This window comes from Lingula anatina, chromosome 5 (genome assembly GCF_051362555.1).
Source record: "Lingula anatina isolate TDL-2025a chromosome 5, LinAna3.0, whole genome shotgun sequence".
In the NCBI taxonomy this organism is placed as follows: Eukaryota; Metazoa; Brachiopoda; class Lingulata; order Lingulida; family Lingulidae; genus Lingula; species Lingula anatina.
Window position 1 is genome coordinate 16,221,735 of NC_141771.1, and position 24,635 is coordinate 16,246,369.

At 36.5% G+C, this 24,635-nt stretch overlaps 1 protein-coding gene and 2 long non-coding RNA genes across 3 annotated transcripts; 2 read left to right on the forward strand and 1 right to left on the reverse strand.

Moving 5' to 3' along the window:
• Positions 1-654: 654 nt before the first annotated feature.
• LOC147761734 (uncharacterized) lies at positions 655-1,983 on the reverse strand. Its single transcript, XR_015334426.1, has 2 exons — positions 1,608-1,983; positions 655-784 (listed from the first exon to the last, which is right to left on the reverse strand). It is a non-coding gene; the product is annotated as an uncharacterized LOC147761734 (long non-coding RNA).
• Positions 1,984-9,658: 7,675 nt separating this feature from the next.
• LOC147761735 (uncharacterized) lies at positions 9,659-11,307 on the forward strand. The gene is made up of 2 exons (XR_015334412.1): positions 9,659-9,950; positions 10,953-11,307. It is a non-coding gene; the product is annotated as an uncharacterized LOC147761735 (long non-coding RNA).
• A 3,626-nt stretch (positions 11,308-14,933) lies between these two features.
• LOC106167573 (uncharacterized) lies at positions 14,934-23,859 on the forward strand. Its single transcript, XM_013546378.3, has 7 exons — positions 14,934-15,177; positions 16,145-16,287; positions 19,426-19,681; positions 21,018-21,161; positions 21,507-21,653; positions 22,156-22,229; positions 23,568-23,859. The coding sequence occupies exons 1-7, from the start codon at positions 15,105-15,107 to the stop codon at positions 23,781-23,783; spliced, it is 1,053 nt and encodes a 350-aa protein (XP_013401832.2). The 5' UTR covers positions 14,934-15,104; the 3' UTR covers positions 23,784-23,859.
• The last annotated feature ends 776 nt before the right edge of the window (positions 23,860-24,635 follow it).

A 24,635-nucleotide genomic window follows, 5' to 3' on the forward strand; every position in this document is an offset into this window, starting at 1 on the left:
TATATTATATTATATTGCCGATTAGCTATATTAAAACGCATTTGATTTTTAAAAACGTGTCAGCAAAGATTTGAGAGGATATAAACTTGTATCATGCAGAAACGGACATTTATTTATTGGTCTCAAAATTTTCTTTTGCACAATTTTATAAAAATGTAATCTTTTTATCTGCACATTCGGGACTTTGTGGAAATAACTAAATCTAGGTATTAAAATTAACTTAAAGGATCTATATATTTCTAATATAATTATAAATAAGACCATTTCAAATATATCCGAATATACAGACCTAAGCAAATTTCAACTGTTGCCATTTCAAAAATGTGTCAGGATCTTTTAACTTTCTCTTTTTTCCGTTTAAATTTAAAACTGAAGTATTCATTTGATGAGAAGGTCGTGAAATTTAAATAAATTTTCTGTAGCATAAACCAAAATCCTTTATTAAACAAAGAAAAAATATCCAAGCTAATTTATTCCAAGAGATAAAAAACTGTCTAATTGCAGAATAAAATGTAGAATAGATTTTCAAAATGAAAATTAAATTTGAAAGTGCTCGGACAGTAATTATATCTTTTTCTTTAATTTTACCCCTTTCCCTTTATTATTATTACTATTTTTATCATCATAATTTCATATCAAAGTGAAAAAAACACGGAATTACAAACGTATTTATTCAGCTTTAATACAAGAAATGCATGAATGTCCGCAGGGTTTCAGGACATGAATGAAAGGCTTGGTTGCTAGTAGGCGGTTGTCGTGCAGTGCTCAGTATCTCAGTGGATCTCTGAAAGGAAAAAAAATAATGTTAACAATATCTGTCTAAACGGACAGGCATCAACGCGAAAAGGGCACTGTAAATGATATGGGTGTTCACTTACTTGTCCGATATTCAGGCTCAGATAGCACCCCAAAAAGGCAAACGATATCGAGGTGGCCTTACGCCAAAATTAAGATCTGAAGTTAACCATCAATATATTTGAGATATCTTGCTCTGAAAAGAATTTACCATTGAAAACATTTTTTCGTGGAGGCAATAACAAGGACTTAAATTTATTTTACCTACTATTTAATGTAGTAATATCTAAAATCGTTATGTATTACGCCTTTAGGGGCCATGTTTAGTTTTATAATGAATCGTTCCTCGTATTTCAACACTGCTTACAAAAAATTACAAGTACATGCATAATAAAATTAACAAACCTTCAAAACTGATTTTAAATTGATAAAAAATGAAACCTCAAAGAGACAATAGAACGCTAAGATAATTCAAATCAAAAGTTTTTCTTTTTAAATTATCGCCTTTGTCGTAAGGGACACGTTTGAATTTCTGATAAACTTTGGTCATAAAATTAATGTACGCATTGATTGGGCACTCTTGTCTTTGGATCAATAGCTCAGAATTGTGACAATTACGCTATAACATCTAAATTCGTTCGTGATTCTTGCTGATATGCTTGCTTTTTCGCAGTATTCTGAGTGACACAAAAGAAACGACAGGCAATATATAACAAAGAATCGTAATATAAATACTTGTCGTAAATTTTCTTGCATTCTTCTACGCTTTTCTATCTACTGAAAGAGTTTACTGAAGAAAAAGTGATACTTACGAAACATGCATTTACTTCTACGCCTCATAAAAGCTCGTCCTTGCGACTGCACCACAAGTGCTGTTGCGTCTTCTCTCTGCTGTGTCCTACTTCCTACTGAGCATTCGGGAAGACAGCTCGCACTACGATGAGCAACTTATTGTTATGCAAATTACAAACAGGTGTGGCTCATTTTAGGTGAGGGGTTGTGGCTGAATCTGTTCACGAATGTTCACGGTCAAATACATGTACAGGTAGATTTGATTGAGGTCCACTTGTTAAAATACACCACTTTATTCCACAAATATTGTCCATGCGTCTTCCATCATACTTTTTCATATTTTTTAAACATTACTTCCACAAAACTCAACACCAGGGAAAGAGGGTGAAAGTTGATATTTTTGATTGAAAAATGGGCGTATCTATAATCCTGTTGTTGACATAATGGAATGGATAAATCCTAGTTCTGTTCGGATCCAAGTGCCACAAGCAAATAAATAAATAAATAAATAAATAAATAAATAAATAAATAAATAAATAAATAAGCATCGAGAAACCTATGTCCCATCATGTACATGTAAAGGGCCAAACAATACGAATTACGATATTTTATAGCAATAATGAATCTAATCGGTAGAAATAGTTATGGATCAAACAAGACAGGCCCTTTCTAATTAACTGGCCATTGTCGGGACAACATGATAACATCTTTGCTCAGCGGAGTTTTATCTGTCTGTCATGAAAAAGTACACAAGGTTTAACTTTTTATGCTATTCGTTCTAAACGTTCTATGTCTAAATCAATATTTCCAATAGTTTTATGGAGTTTTTAATTTTCTTGGATTTTAACAGGAAGCATATCTATCTGTATTTGTGGATTTATAGGCACGTTACATGTATGTTATGAAACACGTCTGTCGGGACGTGTATCTATCCAGACTTATTTGTATAGAGCTGGGCCCAGGGGAATTGACCTATCTCTGTATCCTCTACCACAATAGGGACACTTATCCAGACCTCTTCTAAAACAATAGGGACTTCAATGCAGATGTACTCTAACAGAATGGGGACATTTATGCAGATCTCAACACAAGGGGCACTTGTGGAGATATTCTCTAAAACAGTGGGGACACTTCTGCAGCTTCCCTCTAACACAATCTTAGGTATAACAATGAAGTGATCGGTTACTGCACAGTTTGCGTGGGCATTCCATTGTCACTTCTTATGATGGACGCAATAATAACATTTAAATATTCTAAGGGTGTGTTCACATTGAAACTATCGTCCTAGGTCGATTGATCCAACTCTGGCTAAGCACTCGAAGGTTAATCCCCCTCTAGGTGCTTGAGATGACGTGTTATTCAATCTGAATCTGTTTGCGAGATTCAGCGAGTGTCCTCCCAGCTTTGGATCGATCTACCTGGTACGTTAGCGTAATTGTGAACACACCCTATAACGTCTATCTCATTTGCCGACGTGCAGTTAATCTATACCGGTGCCAGAATGAGTTATCTCTATGTCCCTCTGTCTATGGGACCATTCCCTCAGATATTTGGATCGATCTAACTCCCTGGGGAGTCTCACTAAATTGCTATCAACGTTACCAGCTTAAATGTCCGTCATGCCTAGTAAAGCTGTTAGGGGGACTTATCTTCACCCCCTAGCTGATTCGGTAGGCATGACAGACATTTAAGCCTCTTGAGCTGATAGCAATTTAGCGTGAACCCCAAGGGAGTTAGATCGATCCATCTGGATCGATCTAAGTATGAGAACTATCATCCCAGCATCATGACTCGCCCCCACCCACCAACTGCTAAACGATAGTAAATTACCGCTTAAGCTTAAGCAAAAGGTAATTTAGTGAGAAATCCCTCTATCTTTATAAAAAAAATCCTGCTAGATCGATCTAGGTATGGGAATGGGCTCTTAGTTGTCGGTTACAAAATTACTGTATGTGTACTTTAATTTTGTCTACCATGTTAGAAGCCCCTGATATCAGATGGTAATGTAAGTGAGGGTAAGGTTGTATTTGATGGATGACAAAAGCAAAGAATGACTGAGAATTGTAAGAGTACACCGTACCAAAAGTCATCGTTCGCCCTCTAAAATACCCAATTTTTTCGTGGGCCCCGAACCCCACGACAACGGGGGTAGGGGTGGTGGGGAGTCAGCTTCGCATCCGCAGACCCCCCTTCAAATAATCCTGGATACGTCCCTGCGATCTCACCCTTTTGTAAAAAGACTAACCTTGAAAATAATTCAAATAAATGCGGGTATTTGTCTGAACGAGAATACGCCATTCCTTTTTTACATTATGTAGCTGCTTTTGTTTCAGACGAAAATGTAACCTGCATATTGGGACATTGGAACACATTTCCAAGAAAAGAGGATGAAGCGCTTTGTATTTTTAGTCGCATAATATTGCGTCATTATACTGGTAGACGCGTGGCTTATTCCTGAGCCAAACTTATAAAGGACTTATGATAACGAAAGCTGTAGCATAACAGTTTCAACTGAAAAGTTTACTAGTCTGTTTTAACAAGACAGAGAAGAAATGTTTCGAATTCTATCTTCCTTGCAAAAACGTACAGTGTACTTTCTGCCAAGGAGAGGCCTGATGAGCACAGCAATTCAACCGAAGAAGGTGAGCGAATATTAAGTGCTGTTCTTAAATATATTTAATCGTGATTAAAAAAGATTAAAAACTAGATTAAAATACAGAAATAAACACACAAGCACACACACACACACACACACACACACACCGCACGCGGATTCTACAAGAAAAGGTAGCATGGTGCTCTACAAACAATCACATTGTTACATGGTTAATTTATAAAAAATACCAAATATATCTAGATATTATATGCGCGTTGCATTAAGGGTGTTTTTTTAAACATAGAAACATTTAAAAATCATAAAAACCAAGAGAGTGAAAAAGCTAGATGATAATAGTACAGTCAAAAAGTCAAAAATAAATTTCTAGATTTTCCATTTTTTGTCAAGATATTACACTCATGTAGAAATTGTCTTCGACATAATAAATTTCAATTTCAAATTTTGTTTTGAGATAAGAAAGAAGAGACAGGGATACTATACGTACGTGTAATTTAAGGCCTGGAAGAAAGTCCAAACATTACACCTTTTCTTTGTAAAAAGTATAATTCGTTTGTTCCATTTGTTACTAATCAAGCGTTTCGTACCTTCCCAGGTGATTTTAATTCTATTGCCACGCAGAAAATATGGCGAACAATTTCACTCTCAGCTCCACAAAAAGAGAAATTCTTTGACAATGAAGTAAAGATTTATTCCAGTATGACTTCACAACGTAAAACCTGGTATATAACGCTGACAGAAGTATCAGTGCGTACACGCCTAGAGTAGCACATTCTTTCAACTTTATTAAAGGGCTCGTTCCCATTGAGACTAAAGGTCTACGTACGATAAGCTCGATCCAACTCCCCGGAGACTTTCGCGATATGCCGTCAGTGTTGCAGTTTAACACTTGAGTAGAATACAGAAAAGCCGATGATCACGACTGCTTTGAAACAAAAGGGTGCGTTTTAATGTGTTAAACTGATCGCACTCAGAGAGAGTCCCTGCGGAGTTGGATCGATCTAGGGAGACCGATAATTTCAATGGAAATGAGTCCATAATCTATTTTTATATAGATACCGACTGCCAAGCCTGAGGTAAAAGGATCGGAAGCGTGGAGACGACAGATCCCTACAGGTACCGGGACACGATGTGGGAATCTTGATTCCGCTGGTGACGGCTTTGTGGCGGCAAATTGGGGAACCTTCATCAAAGGCACATAGTCGGTCGGCGTGAAGATGCATAAAGCTCGAATTATCGTTTTCATAGACTTTGGTTGAGAGAAATTCCAAAGTTTTCTTCAATTTTGCCTGATATGACATTATCTGAAATCACCTTGCTAAGTGTACATGTACGTAGCATGTGCAAGAATCACCATTTTGAGAATCCGACTCTGATTCAAAGATAATAAAACTAAAAGGACACTCTAATCCATCCTTTTCGTGAATTGTTAGACTGTATATTCCTTTGAGCAAAAGAAAATAACATCTTTGCGGCTGGTTTTCTGGTAAAACAGACTAAATATAATACTTATTAGCATATTAGCAAGGATCACGTACTAATCTAGATGTTAATACCGTATTTGTCACAGTTCTGAGCTTTTGATCCAATGACAAGTGTGCCCCATCAACGTGTACATCAATTTTATGCTCAAAGTTTATCAGAAATTCAAACGTCCCCCTTGACGACAATGGCGATAGTTTAAAAAGAAATAAAATAACCCTTTTGAATAATCTTGTGGTTACTTTTGCCTCATTGAGGTTTAATTTTTTATCAATTTAAAATCAGTTTTGAAGGTTTGTTTATTTTATTATACATGTACTTGTAAAATATTTGTAAGCAGTGTTGAAATACGGGGAATGATTTATAATAAAACAAAATATGGCCCCTAAACTCGTATTGCATAACGATTTTAGATGTTACAACATTAAATAGTAGGTAAAATAAATTAACGTCCCTTGTTACCTACTCAAATTATAGAAGTGTTTTCCATGTTAATTCTTTTCAAAGCAAGAAATGTCAATTATCTATATCATTAACTTCAGATCTTAATTTTGGCGTAAGGCAACCTAGATATCGATTGCCTTTTTGGGGGTGCTATCTGAGCCTCAACATCAGTAAACACCCACATCGTTTCAAGCAAAAGGTAATTTAGTGAGAAACCCCTCGGAAATGGGTCGATCCTGCTAGATCGATCTAGGTATGGGAATGGAGTCTTAGTTGTCGGTTACAAAATTATTGTATGTGTACTTTAATTTTGTCTACCATGTTAGAGGCCCCTGATATCAGATAATAATGTAAATGAGGGTAAGGTTGTAATTGATGGATGACAAAAGCAAAGAACGACTGTAAACCGTACCAAAAGGCACCGCTCGCCCTCTAAAATACCGAAATCTAAAGGGCCCCGAACTCCACGACAACGAGGCGCGGGGGTGGGGGTGGGTCGGCTTCGCATTGGCAGACCCCCCCCCCCCCCCTTCAAATAATCCTGGATCCGACCCTGGAATCCCACCCTGGAATCCCACCCTTTTGTAAAGAGACTAACCTTGAATATAATTTAAATAAATGCGGGTATTTGTCTGAACGAGAATACTCCATTCCTATTTTACATTATGTAGCTGCTTTTGTTTCAGACGGAGATGTAACCTGCATTCTGGAACATTGGAAAACATTTCCAAGAAAAGAGAATGAAGCGCTTTGTATTTTTTAGTCGCATAATATTGCGTCATTATACCGGTAGACGCGTGGCTTATTCCTGAGAGAGACTTATAAAGGACTTGTGATAACGAAAGCTGTAGCATAACAGTTTTAACTTAAAAGTTTACTAGTCTGTTTTTGACAAGACGGAGAAGAAATGTTTCGAATTCTATTTTCCTTGCAAAAAACTTCGGTGTACTTTCTGCCAAGGAGAGGCCTGATGAGCACAGCAATTCAACCTAAGAAGGTGAGAGAATATTAGGTGCTGTTCTTAAATATATCTAATCGTGATTAAAAAAGATTAAATACTAGATTGAAATACAGAAATAAACACACACAGGTGGATTTTACAAGAAAGGGTAGCTTTGTACTATACAACACTCACATTGTTACATGGTTAATTTAATGATAATGAATAAATCTAGATATTAAATGCTCGTTGCATTAAGGGTGTTTTTAAAAATAAAAACATTTAAAAAATCATAAAAACCAAGAGCGTGAAGAAGCTAGATGATGGTAAGACGTACAGTCAAAAAGTCAAAAAATAAATTTCTAGATTTTCCATTTTTTTCTGCCTAGAAATTACACCAATGTAGAAGATTTATTTTTGGCAGAATAGATTCCTGCTTCAAATTTTATTTTGAGATAAGAAAGAAGAGATAGGGATATTATACGCACATGTAATGTAAGGCCTGGAAGCGTTGTTTAGAAACTCCGGACATTACGCCTTTTATTTGTAGAAAGTGAAATTCTTTTGTTCCATTTGTTACTAATCAAGCGTTCCATACCTTCCCAGATGATTGTAATTCTATTGCCACGCAGAAAATATGGCGAACAATTTCACTCTCAGCTCCACAAAAAGAGCAATTCTTTGACCTTGCAATAAAAATTTATTCCAGTATGACTTCACAACGTATAACCTGGTATATAACGCTGACAGAAGTATCAGTGCGTACACGCCTAGAGTAGCACATTCTTTCAACTATAGTAAAGGGCTCGTTCCCATTGAGACTATAGGTCTACGTACGATAAGCTCGATCCAACTCCCCGGAGACTTTCACGATATGCCGTCAGTGTTGCAGTTTAACACTTGAGTAGAATACAGAAAAGCCGATGATTACACGACTGCTTTGAAACAAAAAGATGCGTTTTATTGTGTTAAACTGATCGCACTCAGAGAGAGTCCCTGCGGAGTTGGATCGATCTAGGGAGACCGATAGTTTCAATGGGAATGAGCTCATAATCTATTTTTATACAGATACCGACTGCCAACCCTGAGGTAAAAGGATCCCTACAGGTACCGGGACACGATGTGGGAATCTTGATTCCGCTGGTGACGGCTTTGTGGCGGCAAATTGGGGAACCTTCATCAAAGGCACATAACCGATCGGCGTGAAGATCCAGCAAGCCCGTATTGTGGTTTTCATGGACTTTGGTTGACTGAAATTCAGAAGTGTTCTTCAATTTTGCCTGATATAACATTATCTGAAATTTCCTTTCTACACGTACATGTAGGTACATGTAGCATGTGCACCATTTTGAGAATCTGACTCTGATACAAAGATAATAAAACTAAAAGGACACTTTAATCCATCCTTTTCGTGAATTGTTAGACTGTATATTCCTTTGAGCAAAAGAAAACAACATCTTTGCGTCTGGTTTTCTGGTAAAACAGACTAAATATAATACTTATTAGCATATTAGCAAGGATCACGTACTAATTTAGATGTTAATACCGTATTTGTCACAGTTCTGAGCTTTTGATCCAATGACAAGTGTGCCCCATCAACGTGTACATCAATTTTATGCTCAAAGTTTATCAGAAATTCAAACGTCCCCCTTGACGACAATGGCGATAGTTTAAAAAGAAATAAAATAACCCTTTTGAATAATCTTGTGGTTACTTTTGCCTCATTGAGGTTTAATTTTTTATCAATTTAAAATCAGTTTTGAAGGTTTGTTTATTTTATTATACATGTACTTGTAAAATATTTGTAAGCAGTGTTGAAATACGGGGAATGATTTATAATAAAACAAAATATGGCCCCTAAACTCGTATTGCATAACGATTTTAGATGTTACAACATTAAATAGTAGGTAAAATAAATTAACGTCCCTTGTTACCTACACAAATTATCGAAGTGTTTTCCATGTTAATTCTTTTCAAAGCAAGATATCTCAAATATCTATATCATTAACTTCAGATCTTAATTTTGGCGTAAGGCAACCTAGATATTGATTGCCTTTTTTGGGGTGCTATCTGAGCCTCAACATCAGTAATCACCCACATCGTTTCAAGCAAAAGGTAATTTAATGAGAAATCCCTCTGGGATGGGTCGATCCTGCTAGATCGATCTAGGAATGGGAATGGGGTCTTAGTTGTCGGTTACAAAATTATTGTATCTGTACTTTAATTTTGTCTACCATGTTAGAGGCCCCTGATAACAGATGGTAATGTAAATGAGGGTAAGGTTGTAATTGATGGATGATAAAAGCAAAGAACGACTGTAAACCGTACCAAAAGGCACCGCTCGACCTCTAAAATACCAAAATCTAAAGGGCCCCGAACCCCACGACAACGAGGCGTGGGGGTGGGGGTGGGTCGGTTACGCATTGGCAGACCCCCCCCCCCCCCCCCCCCACCCCTTGAAATAATCCTGGACCCGTCTCTGCGATCTCACCATTTTGTAAAGAGACTAACCTTGAATATAATTTAATTAAATGCGGGTATTTGTCTGAATGAGAATACGCCATTCCTTTTTTACATTATGTAACCTGCATTCTGGAACATTGGAAAACATTTCCAAGAAAAGAGAATGAAGCTCTTTGTATTTTTTAGTCGCATAATATTGCGTCATTATACCGGTAGACGCGTGGCTTATTCCTGAGAGAGACTTATAAAGGACTTGTGATAACGAAAGCTGTAGCATAACAGTTTTAACTTAAAAGTTTACTGGTCTGTTTTTGACAAGACGGAGAAGAAATGTTTCGAATTCTATCTTCCTTGCAAAAAACGTCGGTGTACTTTCTGCCAAGGAGAGGCCTGATGAGCAGAGCAATTCAACCGAAGAAGGTGAGAGAATATTAGGTGCTGTTCTTTAATATATCTAATCGTGATTAAAAAAGATTAAATTGAAATAGATTGAAATACAGAAATAAACACACACAGGTGGATTTTACAAGAAAGGGTAGCTTTGTACTATACAACACTCACATTGTTACATGGTTAATTTAATGATAATGAATAAATCTAGATATTAAATGCGCGTTGCATTAAGGGTGTTTTTAAAAATAAAAACATTTAAAAATCATAAAAACCAAGAGCGTGAAGAAGCTAGATGATGGTAAGACGTACAGTCAAAAAGTCAAAAGATAAATTTCTAGATTTTCCATTTTTTTCTGCCTAGAAATTATACCAATGTAGAAGATTTATTTTTGACAGAATAGATTCCTGCTTCAAATTTTATTTTGAGATAAGAAAGAAGAGACAGGGATATTATACGCACATGTAATGTAAGGCCTGGAAGCGTTGTTTAGAAACTCCGAACATTACACCTTTTATTTGTAGAAAGTGAAATTCTTTTGTTCCATTTGTTACTAATCAAGCGTTCCATACCTTCCCAGATGATTGTAATTCTATTGCAACGCAGAAAATATGGCGAACAATTTCACTCTCAGCTCCACAAAAAGAGAAATTCTTTGACATTGCAGTAAAAATTTATTCCAGTATGACTTTACAACGTAAAACCTGGTATATAACGCTGACAGAAGTATCAGTGCGTACACGCCTAGAGTAGCACATTCTTTCAACTTTATTTAAGGGCTCGTTCCCATTGAGACTTTAGGTCTACGTACGATCATATCGATACAACTCCCCGGGAACTCTCGGGGTATGCCGTCAGTTTTGCAGTTTAACACTCCTGCGGTTGAGTAGAATACAGAAAAAACGATGATTACACGAGTACTTTGAAACAAAAGGGTGCGTTTTAATTTAAGAGAGTCCCTGCGGAGTTGGATCGATCTTGGGAGACCGATAGTTTCAATGGGAATGAGCTCATAATCTATTTTTATATAGATACCGACTGCCAACCCTGAGGTAAAAGGATCGGAAGCGTGGAGACGACAGATCCCTACAGGTACCGGGACACGATGTGGGAATCTCGATTCCGCTGGTGACGGCTTTGTGGCGGCAAACTGGGGAACCTTCATCAAAGGCACATAACCGGTCGGCGTGAAGATGCATAAAGCTCGAATTATCGTTTTCATAGACTTTGGTTGAGAGAAATTCCAAAGTTTTCTTCAATTTTGCCTGATATGACATTATCTGAAATTACCTTGCTAAATGTACATGTACGTAGCATGTGCAAGAATCACCATTTTGAGGATCCGACTCCGAAAGATAATAAAACTAAAAGGACATTTTAATCCATTCCTTTCGTGAATTGTTAGACTGTATTTTCCTTTGAGCGAAAGAAAATAACATCTTTGCGGCTGGTTTTCTGATAAAACAGACTAAATATTACACTTGATCCAGATATAGGTATATATTTGGCATACAGACAACAATGGAGGGGGGCAGCACACAACCTTGACTCCCCCTCTGAGGGCGTGTGTGAAATAAGTATAGCATAAAACATAAAAACGATCCTGTGTTTTAAAAACTGTAAGATTATTTCATATTTTTACACTACTGGCGAAAGGGGGTGGGGGTGGGGGGCGGCGTGGGGGACACTTAATAATGTGTTAATAGCCAACAAATTGTTCCTAAAGCGGAGTGAACCCTGGATTTAGCTTGCACAGTCTGTAGTCAGTATGCCTACCTAGTTGATGTGTTCAAATTTGGAAGATACTTTAATGGATGAGCTCTTTTTATTTAACCGTTACCTGGTAGGTAGTTTATTTTTAGCAAACGAAATTTTTACTTTGTAAAGGAGTTAAAGCTTATTTTCCATTGGAGTTGGGCAAAATGGTTCTTTTCAGGACTATCCATCAACAAACTTCTCAGAAACAATATTGCCAGATGTTTTTTTAATTCAAAGGCTCATTTATACATGCAGAAAAGATAATAAAAAGAAACATTAGTTTTAGTTTATTTTTTCTTTTAGTCAAAATATGGTAGGCTTTGTTCGATTACAAGTGTACAAAATATACACATCACACCACAAAGAGTCTCGTACAATCACGCTTTTTTTCGTCCGTCTTAACACGTGCTGACATTTGACTGACGTGAATTTAAATCACATTTGTAATTAAAAATCTTCACAGGACTTGACAGTTTCCGCCCACTTATCACATTTATGATATTAAAATAGACTAAAAATGCAATAAATCACATGAAAAGAATAGATAACCAGGCCCATACAGGCCCATAGCCAGCAATTTCAAAAGGAGGGTTCTTTTTCTGAGAAAGTGAACCTTTATCCATGCAACCTTGATGCAAAGTGTACCTAGATATAATCTTAAGCATAGGGGACCTTTTCCCGGCAAAAAAAGTTTTTTGTTGTCGCTAAAGTGAAGCAGAATATTATAGTGTATGCATTTTGTTTCAGTGACTGTTTTAACACTTTAAAAATCAATAGACGCATAATAAAAACATTAGCCAATTTTACAAAGATGATAAGAATACTTATGGTTCCACCGCTGCAAACGCCCCCCCCCCCCCATTACAGACCCTCCGCTGGTATTGTGTAACGACTAATAACAGGTAGTATAATAATTATAATAATAATAATAATAATAATAATATTTCTTGTATGTAGCACATTCCATAGTCTAACGTGCACTTTTAAGTGTTTAAACAATAACAGTATGAACATTCTGAAGAGTAGCAGCCCTAAAATACAAACTTACTACAAAAAGTTTAAAAAATAAATCATAAAAACTTTAAAAAGATGAGTTTTAAAAAAAGACTTCAAAACTGTCTTCAAAAATGACTTTTATTTCTTATATAAAGAGGCAGTCCGGTCCACAATTTTGGGACATAAACACTAAAAGCCTTGTTTTCATAAAATTTGTAACACTATCTCTTTGATTCGCAATGGCTTAGCGCAAAATTGTTATAAAAGGAATTTCTAATTTCTATCAAAACCACCTGACATGTAGGCGGGTGACACTCCGTTAACATAGAGTCAAAGCATTGCTGTGTATACTGGAACCGTTGCCTAGCACCACGCCTTAGACCCCATTTCCATATCTAGATCGATCTAGCAGGATCGACCCATCTCCGAGGGTATTCTCGCTGAATTGCATTCAGATTAAGCGGCTTAGATGCCTGGCATGCCAACTGAAGCTACTTAACGATAGCTAATTATCCCCTAACAGCTTCAGTAGGCGTGCCGCTTAAGATGAATGTAATTTAGCAAGAATTGGATCGATCCTGCTAGATCTATCTAGGTATGAGAACGGGGTTTAACATTGCGGTCATATCCAGTAAGTTTTGTCTGATGAAATAGTTCATAAATTGAATTAGGATGCAATAACAAGAGTAAAACGTTCAGATCATGAAGTGCTAGAATATACATGTATTATTGATAACTGTTTAATTGTTGGCTATACGTACCAGTTAAAGTTTTATAGAACTTCACCTGTAACTTTTATAATTCTTCTGATGATTATACAAATCCACTGCTTTTAAATACAACACATGCTTATAAAAATAGTATTGAAAAATTATTATTATATAAATTTATAACAATGATATTATTATTATTATTATTATTATCTTTAAATTGCCCCTATTTCCAGGTTCTACGCCTGCTAACAGTAGAGTGATGGTGGAGTGAACGCATTGCACGTATTTTTTCTTCATACGTGTCAGTATTGGTAAGTAGGATCTACATAAGGAGGCGTTCTCGTTCATAGTTTCTCCATGTGAACGAATGTAATTACTGCTGCACGTGTGGTGAGTGTATGAAATTGACAGTTAAATAATGCGTCTTTAAAGACTGCTTAGAATTTCACATGAAAAGTATGCCAGGTGCCCATCAGCAGTTCAAAGAAATGGACTACAGTTATTTATCTAAAATTAACGCACAGAGGGCGCTTTGTTGTCTCGCAGTGCATTTTTCTTAGATTGCTGACGTCATTATCATACCTTTCATTTGTTCAAACACCGTCCAAACGCATTGTAACATAAACTGTTGAATTTCGATTGGGAATACCAAAGCTCATGCAAGCGAAACATTATGAGACTAAATACACCATCCCTTATGTCACACTGTAGTTATGCATTCAATGCAAATTCTGTGTTGTAAAGTTGGTAAATTTGAATAAAAATGACAATTGCAAAAGAAGATTATTTTATTTCCAAATAAATAAATAAATAAATAAATAAATAAATAAATAAATGCATAAATAAATAATCAGCCCACAATATTATAATTTCATCTAGATATGGGGACATTCTGAGGATGGTATGGATCACATGAATCTTACCTCATGTATTTGTTTTAAAATATCCAAAGTTTTGAAAGTATTCACGATTCTGAGTAGCATGCATATATACATGTATTTATTGATGTTAAAACATATCCTTTAATTTATCATCATCACTTTATTCATTGATACGAAATAAAAAGATATTTGATTTCTCACATAAATTTGACTTTCAAACTATTTTCACAGAGATCCCTGTACGTCTAGAAATACCATTAAGAAACGGATATGTGTAATAATATTATGAAATTAAGCCATACATAAAGAGACGTCAGTCTATCATCTTCCTTGATGTATATTCTTGTTGAGTGGAATAAACACTTGACTAGACCTATTTTGGTCTTGGTCCTCGACTTCATATGAAGGACTGCGATTTTTAATTATTAATAGAACAATCCCACTTTTGAAAGAACCAGACCTAAGCGCAATTCTTTCATTGTTTATATTCATGAGTTTCCTTTGTCACTTTCTTGTTGAACTCATATTAAATTTGGTCTCCATTTTGCTTCGTATATTTTAACGCAAACTCGCATTGTGCAGAAGGCCATTTTCTTGACAAATGGGAGCATAATATGAAAGTATAAATAAATAAACCCAAGTACTGGCGCGATATGAATATCGTGAGAGGCCCGCGAAAATCCCGTGACAAGACCGCCCATTGTAAATCACAAGACAAAAAGGCTTGTTGACAATGTCCATGATTTAGAACAGCGTTAGAAACAGGGGATATTGTGCAACGTTACAAGGAGTACACCAACAAAAGGAGTCTAGTCAAATATAGTGAAACGTTGAAATGTTTGGATTACATTGGACTGCTGCAGTTTGTATAACATTGGAATTATTCTTAGTAGCACAGTCAGAACCAAGTAAGTGTTTTTTATATAATACATTATTGTCGAATAGATAATTGAAACTGAAAACCAAAGATAAATGTTTCAATGTCACGAGTGAGAGAAGTTTTAGTAAGCGGCTCAACACAACGCATGAAGACACTTTATAGTCTACGAATTGGACTGGTACTTTCCTTTTTTGAATCCTCAGACCTATCAGTTCATTTAAAGTTTGTTAAATAAGTCACAATTAATTTTGACGTGTTAATACCTATTGCTACATACTATAATGCCGTTGTGGCGCCTTTGATGTTATAGTTTTTTAATATCAGCAGTTGTAATAACGGTGGCAATAAACGCCTGAATGGCCTATCAAGCGACAATTAAGTTAGTAAGCGTGGTTTAAATGGCACCTTTAAGTCCTTACTCAACCGCGGATATCCCTTTGTGAGACAAAACAATCAACCGTTTGTCGAAGATGGAGTACTTTTCAAAAATGTCTATTCTTCGCTCTTTTGGAAAGAGATGTCATTCAAGGGTGATTAATGTTCGGTTTTCTTTTGGTTCAAAAACCCATGAAATCATTTCACTTTTTATGATTCTTAAACCATGGTCAAATGCTAAATACCTTGATATTCAGAATGGAATTGAAATTGTTGTCACATTCGGTTAGACGATAGTATTCGTGCACACGTTTCCCTTTTGTTTATCGGCTGTAATCTTTCAATTTCTATTTATTAGCAGATCCACCTATACATGTATATGTGCAGCAGAAGCTCACTTGATATCTGTGTAACTGAAAAATGTCAAAGTGAAGGATATACCCAATAAGTAGGATGAAAAAATTTAAAAGTTGGGAAGCATAAACAATACTTCATAACCTGTTTTGGTTCAATATACCACAACGCAATTATACCTGCCGAGCTAAAAAAGCCATAAATACAAATAGACTCATTCTTCATTATTAGACTCGTACATTTATTATGTCATGTGTATATTTCAGTTCATAAATGTGAATACCATGGCCAATATATCCGTGACACGGTGAACCTGTGTCTGTTTTACCAGTGTGAGTACCCGGGACGGCTCCACGCGGCCATGCACCCCTGTGCCAATGGTACCAAACTGCCAAAACTTTACGGAGAGGTATGTTATTTATTTATTTATTTATTTATTTATTTATTCTGTTTGTTTGTTTGTTTGTCTGCTTGTTTTTATTACATATTTTATTCTCTTATTCATTTGTTCACTTATTTATTCATTTATTTCGTCTTTTCTTAAAATCATTGTTTGAATATTTACTGTATTAATTTATCTGTAACATTATCAATGAATTAAGGATGTAAGTATTACGTAATAGAATAAGCTTATGAAATGGAAAACTGTTAAAATAAGCTTTATATTGATATGCAACATGTTGGAACATCTTTGTCAGTTAAGAAGATAGCCACGTTCCTGGCATCTTCTCCTCCTTAAGTAATTAATTTATCTTCTTAATACTCTTTTTCCCTAAAGCACGGTAAGGTTGTTGATTGTTTGGAAGGTAACTGGACAATTAGTTATGTTGGCATTTTAGATATTTCCTGCGTGCATTCTTTTTGTGGATGAAGTACTTTAATTAAATTTTGAAATCTAACTTGCGCCATACTTCATATCCAAACACATGGATACATTTTGATTTGTCCTTAAGACTGTTCCTCAGGTATTTCATTTTTGACAATTTGTTGCAATGTTGAAGGCATTGAAACACTCTGTCAACTTTGTCTCATTCATGTTAATTAGGAAGGGTTTCCGTTGAATTTCACCATGTCATTAACACTATTTACCAAGGGGACCGTTTTCACAAAATAACTTAAACGCAAAATTTTAGAACAAAATTTAGTTTTCTGTTAAGGCAAAGAGGTTTCCTTGGTTAAGTTAACTTTAAAGTTCAATGTTAATCCTCAAAAGTCCACTCAACTAAAGTAAGCACTGGCCTGAAAAGCCTTTCTCGTTTCGAAGCAAAAGAAATATTTCATTTAATTGGAATACCACTCATTTATCTTTGATCAAAGAAGACTAAAATGTGGGTCTGAATTTGGTTGCCAATATTTTTTAAAGAAAAATAGATTTTCGACTTTCAAACTTTGTTTTTCGGCTTCTCAGCTAGTAACTTTCATTGTATTATTACTACTATTATTATTATTTAACAAAATATATTCTAATATTATCTAATAATATCTAATAGACATAAAAGGGAGCGAATATACGTAAATGCGCGCGCGTGTGTGTATGATAGGAGTTTCTTTTCATTACTTTACTTTATGTGTTATCTGTATTTTCATACTACGTACACGTTTGTTTTATTATTTCTACAGACTTGACATTTAATATGGAATATTTCAGTTTCGAAGGTATGCCTAGGTAAAAATGCATTCTTTTTTCAAAAAACTCCTATCTCATATAAGATATGTGAATGGAGAAGTGTGTAGTCAGGTGTGTCGCTTCCAATTAAGTGAATACCAGGTTTGTTGCGTTGCTGCATTATGTAATGTGCAGTGATTTAATTGGGTAGTGCTCCTTTGGGCAGGTCAAAGCTTGGCTTTGGCAAAGCATGGTTCTGTCAAAAAAGTATCCATATGTCGGCAACTACTGCATAGAAGAATTTGAAATTTTGCATGCAAGTGGTCGGTTTTGCAAGGTGTAAAATGAGCTATGCAGTGCTCTGCATATTTGTTAATCTGTGGCTGAATGGCGTGAAAAATTCAGACATTGCCAGACAGATAATTGCGCCAAACGAAACGGTCCGCACAGTTTTATAGAGTAATGCCCAGACTGATGCACCTACACAGAGGTCACAACCAATGTATTGAAATCTTACCACCAGGGTACAGGACCCACTGTCTGTCGGGATATGCTATTGCAACTAAACAAAAACCACCCAGTCCGTTCAGAATGAGGGGTATATTGCCACCAAAACGCATTTTTCAAGGCCCTTAGCGAACACCAAACTGGTTTTAGCTGGTTAAAATACCAGACGACCTCAGGGGAACCCACTGTAAACAGCAAAACATCGTTGTATGTTTCTCAAATGAGTTGGGGACCCTGATCGTTTCTGAGTTGAACACTGAAACCTCGTGACTTTCTTTATTGAGGTCAGCTTTCACCTGTACCGCTCAACCAGTCAAAACAGAGTTTACAGATATCCAGAAGAGGCCAACGACTAAGCGTGTGCCGCGTCTTAAGTGACTAAGGTCATTAACAGCGTCAGTAATTGGAGTGGCTACCACATTGGTGCCAAAACACCAATGATGGTCATCCACGAAAACCTGAACCAGATCAAATAAAGGAATAATCTGAGAACCACTTGACTATCATTTGATAGGGGGCAATTTAGGAACAATTTTAGGTTGCACGGTGAAATTCCCGGTACACACATAGCACTTTTAATAGCAGATTACTTACAGAACCAAGGGAATGAGCAGCTACCTTGGTAATCAAAATCGCCATATTTCAACCACATAGACAATATGTGGGTAGGCCATTACTCGCCGAATCAATGGCCTACATGTCCTACAACAAAACTGGACCAAATCTGACAGATTTTGACCGATGCCTGGAATGTTATTCCAGATTGAATTCTAAAAACCTAACCCAATGAATGCCTTGCCACTTGAGAGCACTGGTAGCAAACAGAAGAGGTCAAGCGTAACAGCGACCGTTACTGTGACTAGACACTGACATGGGGGTTCTTTTTGAGGCTTGTTACTCTTTTACAGAAAATAATTTGGAAAATATGGAGATCCAAAATATCTCTTTTAATTGTTGTCGTATGACATAGAATAGGTAATGTGTTTTTGTTTGCTTCTCTGGTGAATTCCATTAACGAACTGATGTCACAATGACATCAAAGAGATAATTAAAAGTTGTTAAAACACAATTTTAATCCTTATTTTCATTTATCAGTCAGCAAAATAGGAAAAAACTGATGAAAAATGATTTGGAAAAAAATATTCCATATTAAATGTCAAGTCTGTATAATCAGAATAAAATTTAAAAAATGTGGGTCTAAAAATTAGACCGACTTCAGACTTTGAAGTTAATTTCTGAAACAGTCTTCTTGCATTAGATTTTTGAAATCTGACCACAGGGCTTTCGCAGTTAAATGATTAGATGTTGACTTTGATTTACTGAAGGGCTTGCTCTCTAGCATTATTTTGTTAACTGGAGAACAAACTTTTCAGTAAAAAAAGAGATCAACAACTAGTCAATTAGCTGCACAAGATTTATACGGTAATATTCCAGACACCAGAGCACCCCGACAACTCCGACCCATGCGTGCTGTTCAGACATAACCCCATGGAATGCGTGAATGACGAGGGTCAGAAACACAGCGGCGAGGTCGGTATCCTGGTCTCGGCGGAGGGTGACTGGAGCCCTTGCTCGGTCACCTGCGGCCGTGGGTCCACGTTTCAGGAGGTGAAGTCGTGTCGAAGGCTTGACCATATTGAATTGTACTGTAATAACACCAAGAAATATCGCATCTGTTTCTTAAGACCGTGTAAGTATATATAACTACTGCAAATACATGTATAGTATATTGTATTCAATTATTATTATTATTATTCCATCTCTCCATTTCTTAGATGTTCTTCTGTGTCTTTTTTTTCTGTGTGTCAGTTGCTTCCTGCAGTTAAGACACACAGCACCTTTCTCCATATGTGTTCTGTTCCAAGTATGACCGACAATTGTGCACTTCCAACTTATTATTATTATTATTATTATTATTATTATACTGGTGATATGTGAAAGAGACAGTTCTTGATTTGCACAATAATACGAAAAAAAAAACACATAAAAGGAATTTAAAAGGTCGAATTTACTAGCCGTATGATCGAATACAGTTGACCATACTTTTTTTTACAATTTTCTTGTGTATCAAATATACAATTTTGCGTTTACCATTTTACACTACTTACTGTCTATCATAGGCTGGATGACTGAGGATCTCAATTCTGTGCAAAGAAATTATCTCAAAGTCTAACAGTACTAGAGAAATATGCACAGAATTACCCAAAATATATCCGTGAACATGAAGTGAGAATTTTATCCTTGTTCCTATTAGAGGGATGATACACTTGTACTCGTACATGTTTACAGATTGATATTCTTTTGTTGTTGCAATTCAGAGAAGTGTTTTTTTTTTTTTTTTTTTTTTTTGGGGGGGGGGGGGGGGGGTACTGTTTTCTTAATCTATTGCCGAAAATAGAATTATCCGTCCCTAAAGACCTCGTGTAAATTTTGTACACTCAACCATAAATAATTTCTGTACATGTTTCACAAACTTTGAGACGACAGATTTTAACATTAAAGCTTAATCGAAAACTGGCGTCAGGCAACACAGGATTATTTTCATTTTAAATACAGTATGTGGCACAAAATATGCCTCTCCTTACATGTATAACGTGTACGAGCCCGTTGCTTGGTGATGACGCATGTAATGATAATATTTCCTCGTGCCTCTTTATGGTCACCATATGCAATGGTGACAAAACAAGGACGCTAAGCTGATGACAATGACAAACGCGTCCTTACAGGGTGACATTGTCGCATGTACTCTAGGGTGTGACCGTTGACTTCCTTATCGATTGTTAACGATTTGATAATAATAATAATAATAATAATAATAATAATAATTTGATTAACATCTCACGTTTAAAAAATAAAACTACTACTACAGGTTATAAGAGATTACAACCTGTGAAAGTACAATTCAAATTAATTAAATAAATTACTGATCATTTAAACACATAAAAAAGAACATTTTATGTAAAACCTCTTCAATCCTTCTCGTCTGTTTTAAATTACCGTAACTTAGTGTTGTTTTCTATCACCAGGTGGCACATGGAGCGAATGGGAGCCATGGGAACCGTGCAGTGCCACGTGCGGTGGAGGAACGACATTTCGTGTCCGGAAATGCGTGGGCGGCAACGACTGCTTCGGTCCGTCTAGACAGCAGATGCCGTGTAACACTCAAGAATGTAAGTAGTGTGCATAAGATTATGCTTACAATAACCACAACCACCGACAGCGCTGTTATTTTATGGTTGCTGGTATCGCACTCTTTTGCATGCTTCTTTACGCACGTGGACATTCCAAATATATCAGAAACATGTCTATACAGTTATTACAAAACATGCTTTTAAGGAAGCATGAAGTGACCACGAGAATACTATTTCACAGTACTAAAAATGGCGCTTGGAGTTTGAAAACAATTCTGGTCTATTCCACAATTTCAGTTATTTCTTATGAAATTTCGTAGGAATCGAGTAATATCTTTAAACTGAATTAGCGTCTCAATATATTCTGTTTCGTTTCCTTTAAAGGCCCTTACTTTGGTGAGTGGTCGGAATGGTCAGAATGTGACGCCAAATGTGGCGGAGGAAGACAAACAAGGACCCGGATGTGCCTACCAGCTGGAAGCGTGTGTATTGGTAGAACCACTGAGATACGCTCGTGTAACAATTTCCCATGTAAGTAAATAAATTATTATCTTTTTAAAGAGGCAAATTAAACGATTGGATTACACGTTTTATGTCTTGCTTAAAGGTATGTTTAAGAGCTCGTAGTATTGTTTGTGGTATTTCATACTATGTAAAGCGATACCATTTTATTATTTTTTTAGCCTTAACAAGAATTTAAACCTTGTTAATTGCCAAAGTTGTATTAATTAACATTTCAAATGTTCACTGCGAGTTTTAACTTTAAGTGAGAATGTAAGCATGGCTCCTTATATTTCAATATATTCTGTTTTTTTGCACTACGGCCATGATTGAATAAATAGTGTGTGTTTGCGCATGTACAAAGTTTATCTTGCACCTCTTTGAGGTGACTTATTAATCCTCTTTGAGGTGACTTATTAATCCTCTTTGAGGTGACTTATTAATCCTCTTTGAGGTGACTTATTAATCCTCTTTGAGGTGACTTATTAATCCTCTTTGAGGTGACTTATTAATATAAATCACCGTCTTTCAGGTCAGTATTGGACAGAATGGATAGACACAGACGATCCGTCCAAGGACGGGGATTGGGAGGTGGACGAGACGCCGGTGAGTCGGGGAGCATTCAGATTCAAGACTCAGGCCCGTAGCCGGGGGTGGGGGGGGGGGGTCGGGGGTTCGAAAGAACCGTCCCTTTTGTCAGGAAAAGGTTCATTTTGGGTAAAATTTGATCTAGGTACACATAAGTTTCATTGAAAAAGGTCCACTTTTTCAGAAAAAGAACCCCCCTTTTGAATTTGCTGGCTACGGGCCTGCAAGTTATCGTACCAACAGGATCGATCTATCTCTGCAGGGATTCTCGCTAGTGTAATCAGCTTTAATGTCTGACATGCCCCCTCAAGCAGCTGGGTGGTAATTTGAGGCACTTTAGAGAGAATCTCCGCAGAGATGGGTTCGTCTGCCCCAGTATTCTACTTTTATCGTTGCGAATGAAATTTAGTAGTCCAGTCTCCATATTTATATTGAAAGTGACTCATATATAAGAAAAATCAATTAGTGAATTAAAACGCCCCAAAGTACAGCGGTAGTGGTAACAGTCTTACTGAACACCTTCTTCGTAGCAAAAGTAGGCCCAATAGATCAAAAGGCACGTCGGTAATAAAATGCATGGCGGAGATGGCTTGTTCCTCTTAGTTTCTCTTTGATATCAACGAAGCCTCCATTTTATCGGGGGTGAATTGTAAATTAAGGACTAATCTGGATTATTCTTGAATTTCTGCATTCGTGAAACAGCGACTAGTTGTGTTAGATGTGACTGCAAGTTTGTTACATTGTTGGATGCGACTGTGTAGGGACACATTTAGTTTTAGAAAGTAGATCCAGTAAAATTACAGTGACAATGTAAGCATGGGTCCTTATATTTTACCACTTTACTTGGAACTACTTTCGAAAACTATTACTATCTAATGTCACAAACGACACGGAAAAATGTTTTGCTGTCACATCTAACGCAACTAGTTTTAATGTGTTACAGTTATCGTCTGGATTCCGACTCTTATATCATACGATTGAAAGTAGATGTACATGTACCGAATTCTCCCAGATAACTTACAGAAATGCCAGATATACGTGATAAGTAAACATAACTAAAGGGCGTCGTAATGAATTTACTATTTTTTTCTCACGTTGTAAATCCTGGTGCGTCGGGTCTTCTCGTAATTTTTTACTTAACCTGTATGCTAGAGATATCTTATTTAGGTTTGATAATATTAAAAAAAAGGAAAGTGTTATAAATTGAATAACTGTGTGAATCATTCACGCACAGCCCTGAGAAATTTTGATTCAATGTTCAGAAATAATAATAATAATAATAATAATAATAATAATAATAATAAAAAATAATAATAATATCACGGCGTAATCAAAATTTTCCATCATTCTTTCCAGTGCGATCACTCCGGGATCGTGTCTGAGCCTCTCAAAGCAGAGTGCCGTCTGGTTAAGACAAAACACCCCTGGGACTCCAGCGGCCTGAAGTTCTACATACCGTGCTCCACCTTCGGCATTGTCTGCAGGAACGTGGAAAACGACCCCAACTGGACCCCTGGGGATGACCCCATATGTCACGATTTGGAAATTCGATACCTGTGCTCATACCCTTAAAGCTGCGACACACAGGCTAGGGGACCTCTCTTTGTGCGTTCAATGGGGCCATTCAGAATAAAAGATTCGAGTATCAACTGATGGGCTCTACGCCTCTCATACGCCTCCCCATGCGTCGGCCCTGCAGGGGCACAGTCATCAAATCTCGACTCCATTCGACCGGACGTGTGGGGAGCTTTGTGAGAGAAGAAGAGACCAACAAAGGATTAAGCGGTCTTCCTTTCATGTAGGGTCCGCCATATTTGATCCTTGGATCAATTGATACTCGGATCTTCTTTTCTGAATGGGACCAATGACAAAGGGCCCCGTCACGTCAGAATGATTCCAGACCTAAATAAAGACCAATATAACGTTGACTTCAAGAATAATCCAGATCGAAAAGCTACGACTCGATGCATATGTGTAGAAAAAGAGAGGCTTCGTTGCTATCAAAAAGAAACAAGGAAGAACAAGCCATTTCCGCCATGCATTCCATTTCCAGCGTGCCTTTTTAAAAAAAGCTATTACTTTTGACAGAAGAAAAGGGTTCAGTAATACTGGATCCATTAACGATAACGCTGTGCTTTGTAGCGTTTTAATTTCATTTATGGGTCGCTTTTAATATTAAGGAGACTGGACTAGTGAATTTCACTCTTGACGATGGAAATATGTAGAATTTTACATTTAGAACTCAAAAAACGGAATTATGGATTATGGATCTTTAATTTTCTCAACATTTTTGCACAGGATACACACGATGTTTGAGGGAAACTTGCTGAAATATTCAGGAAAGTTATTATTATTATTATTATTATTATTATTATTATTATTATTATTATTTTTATTTTTTCGCTATGCAAAGGTGTAACGCAT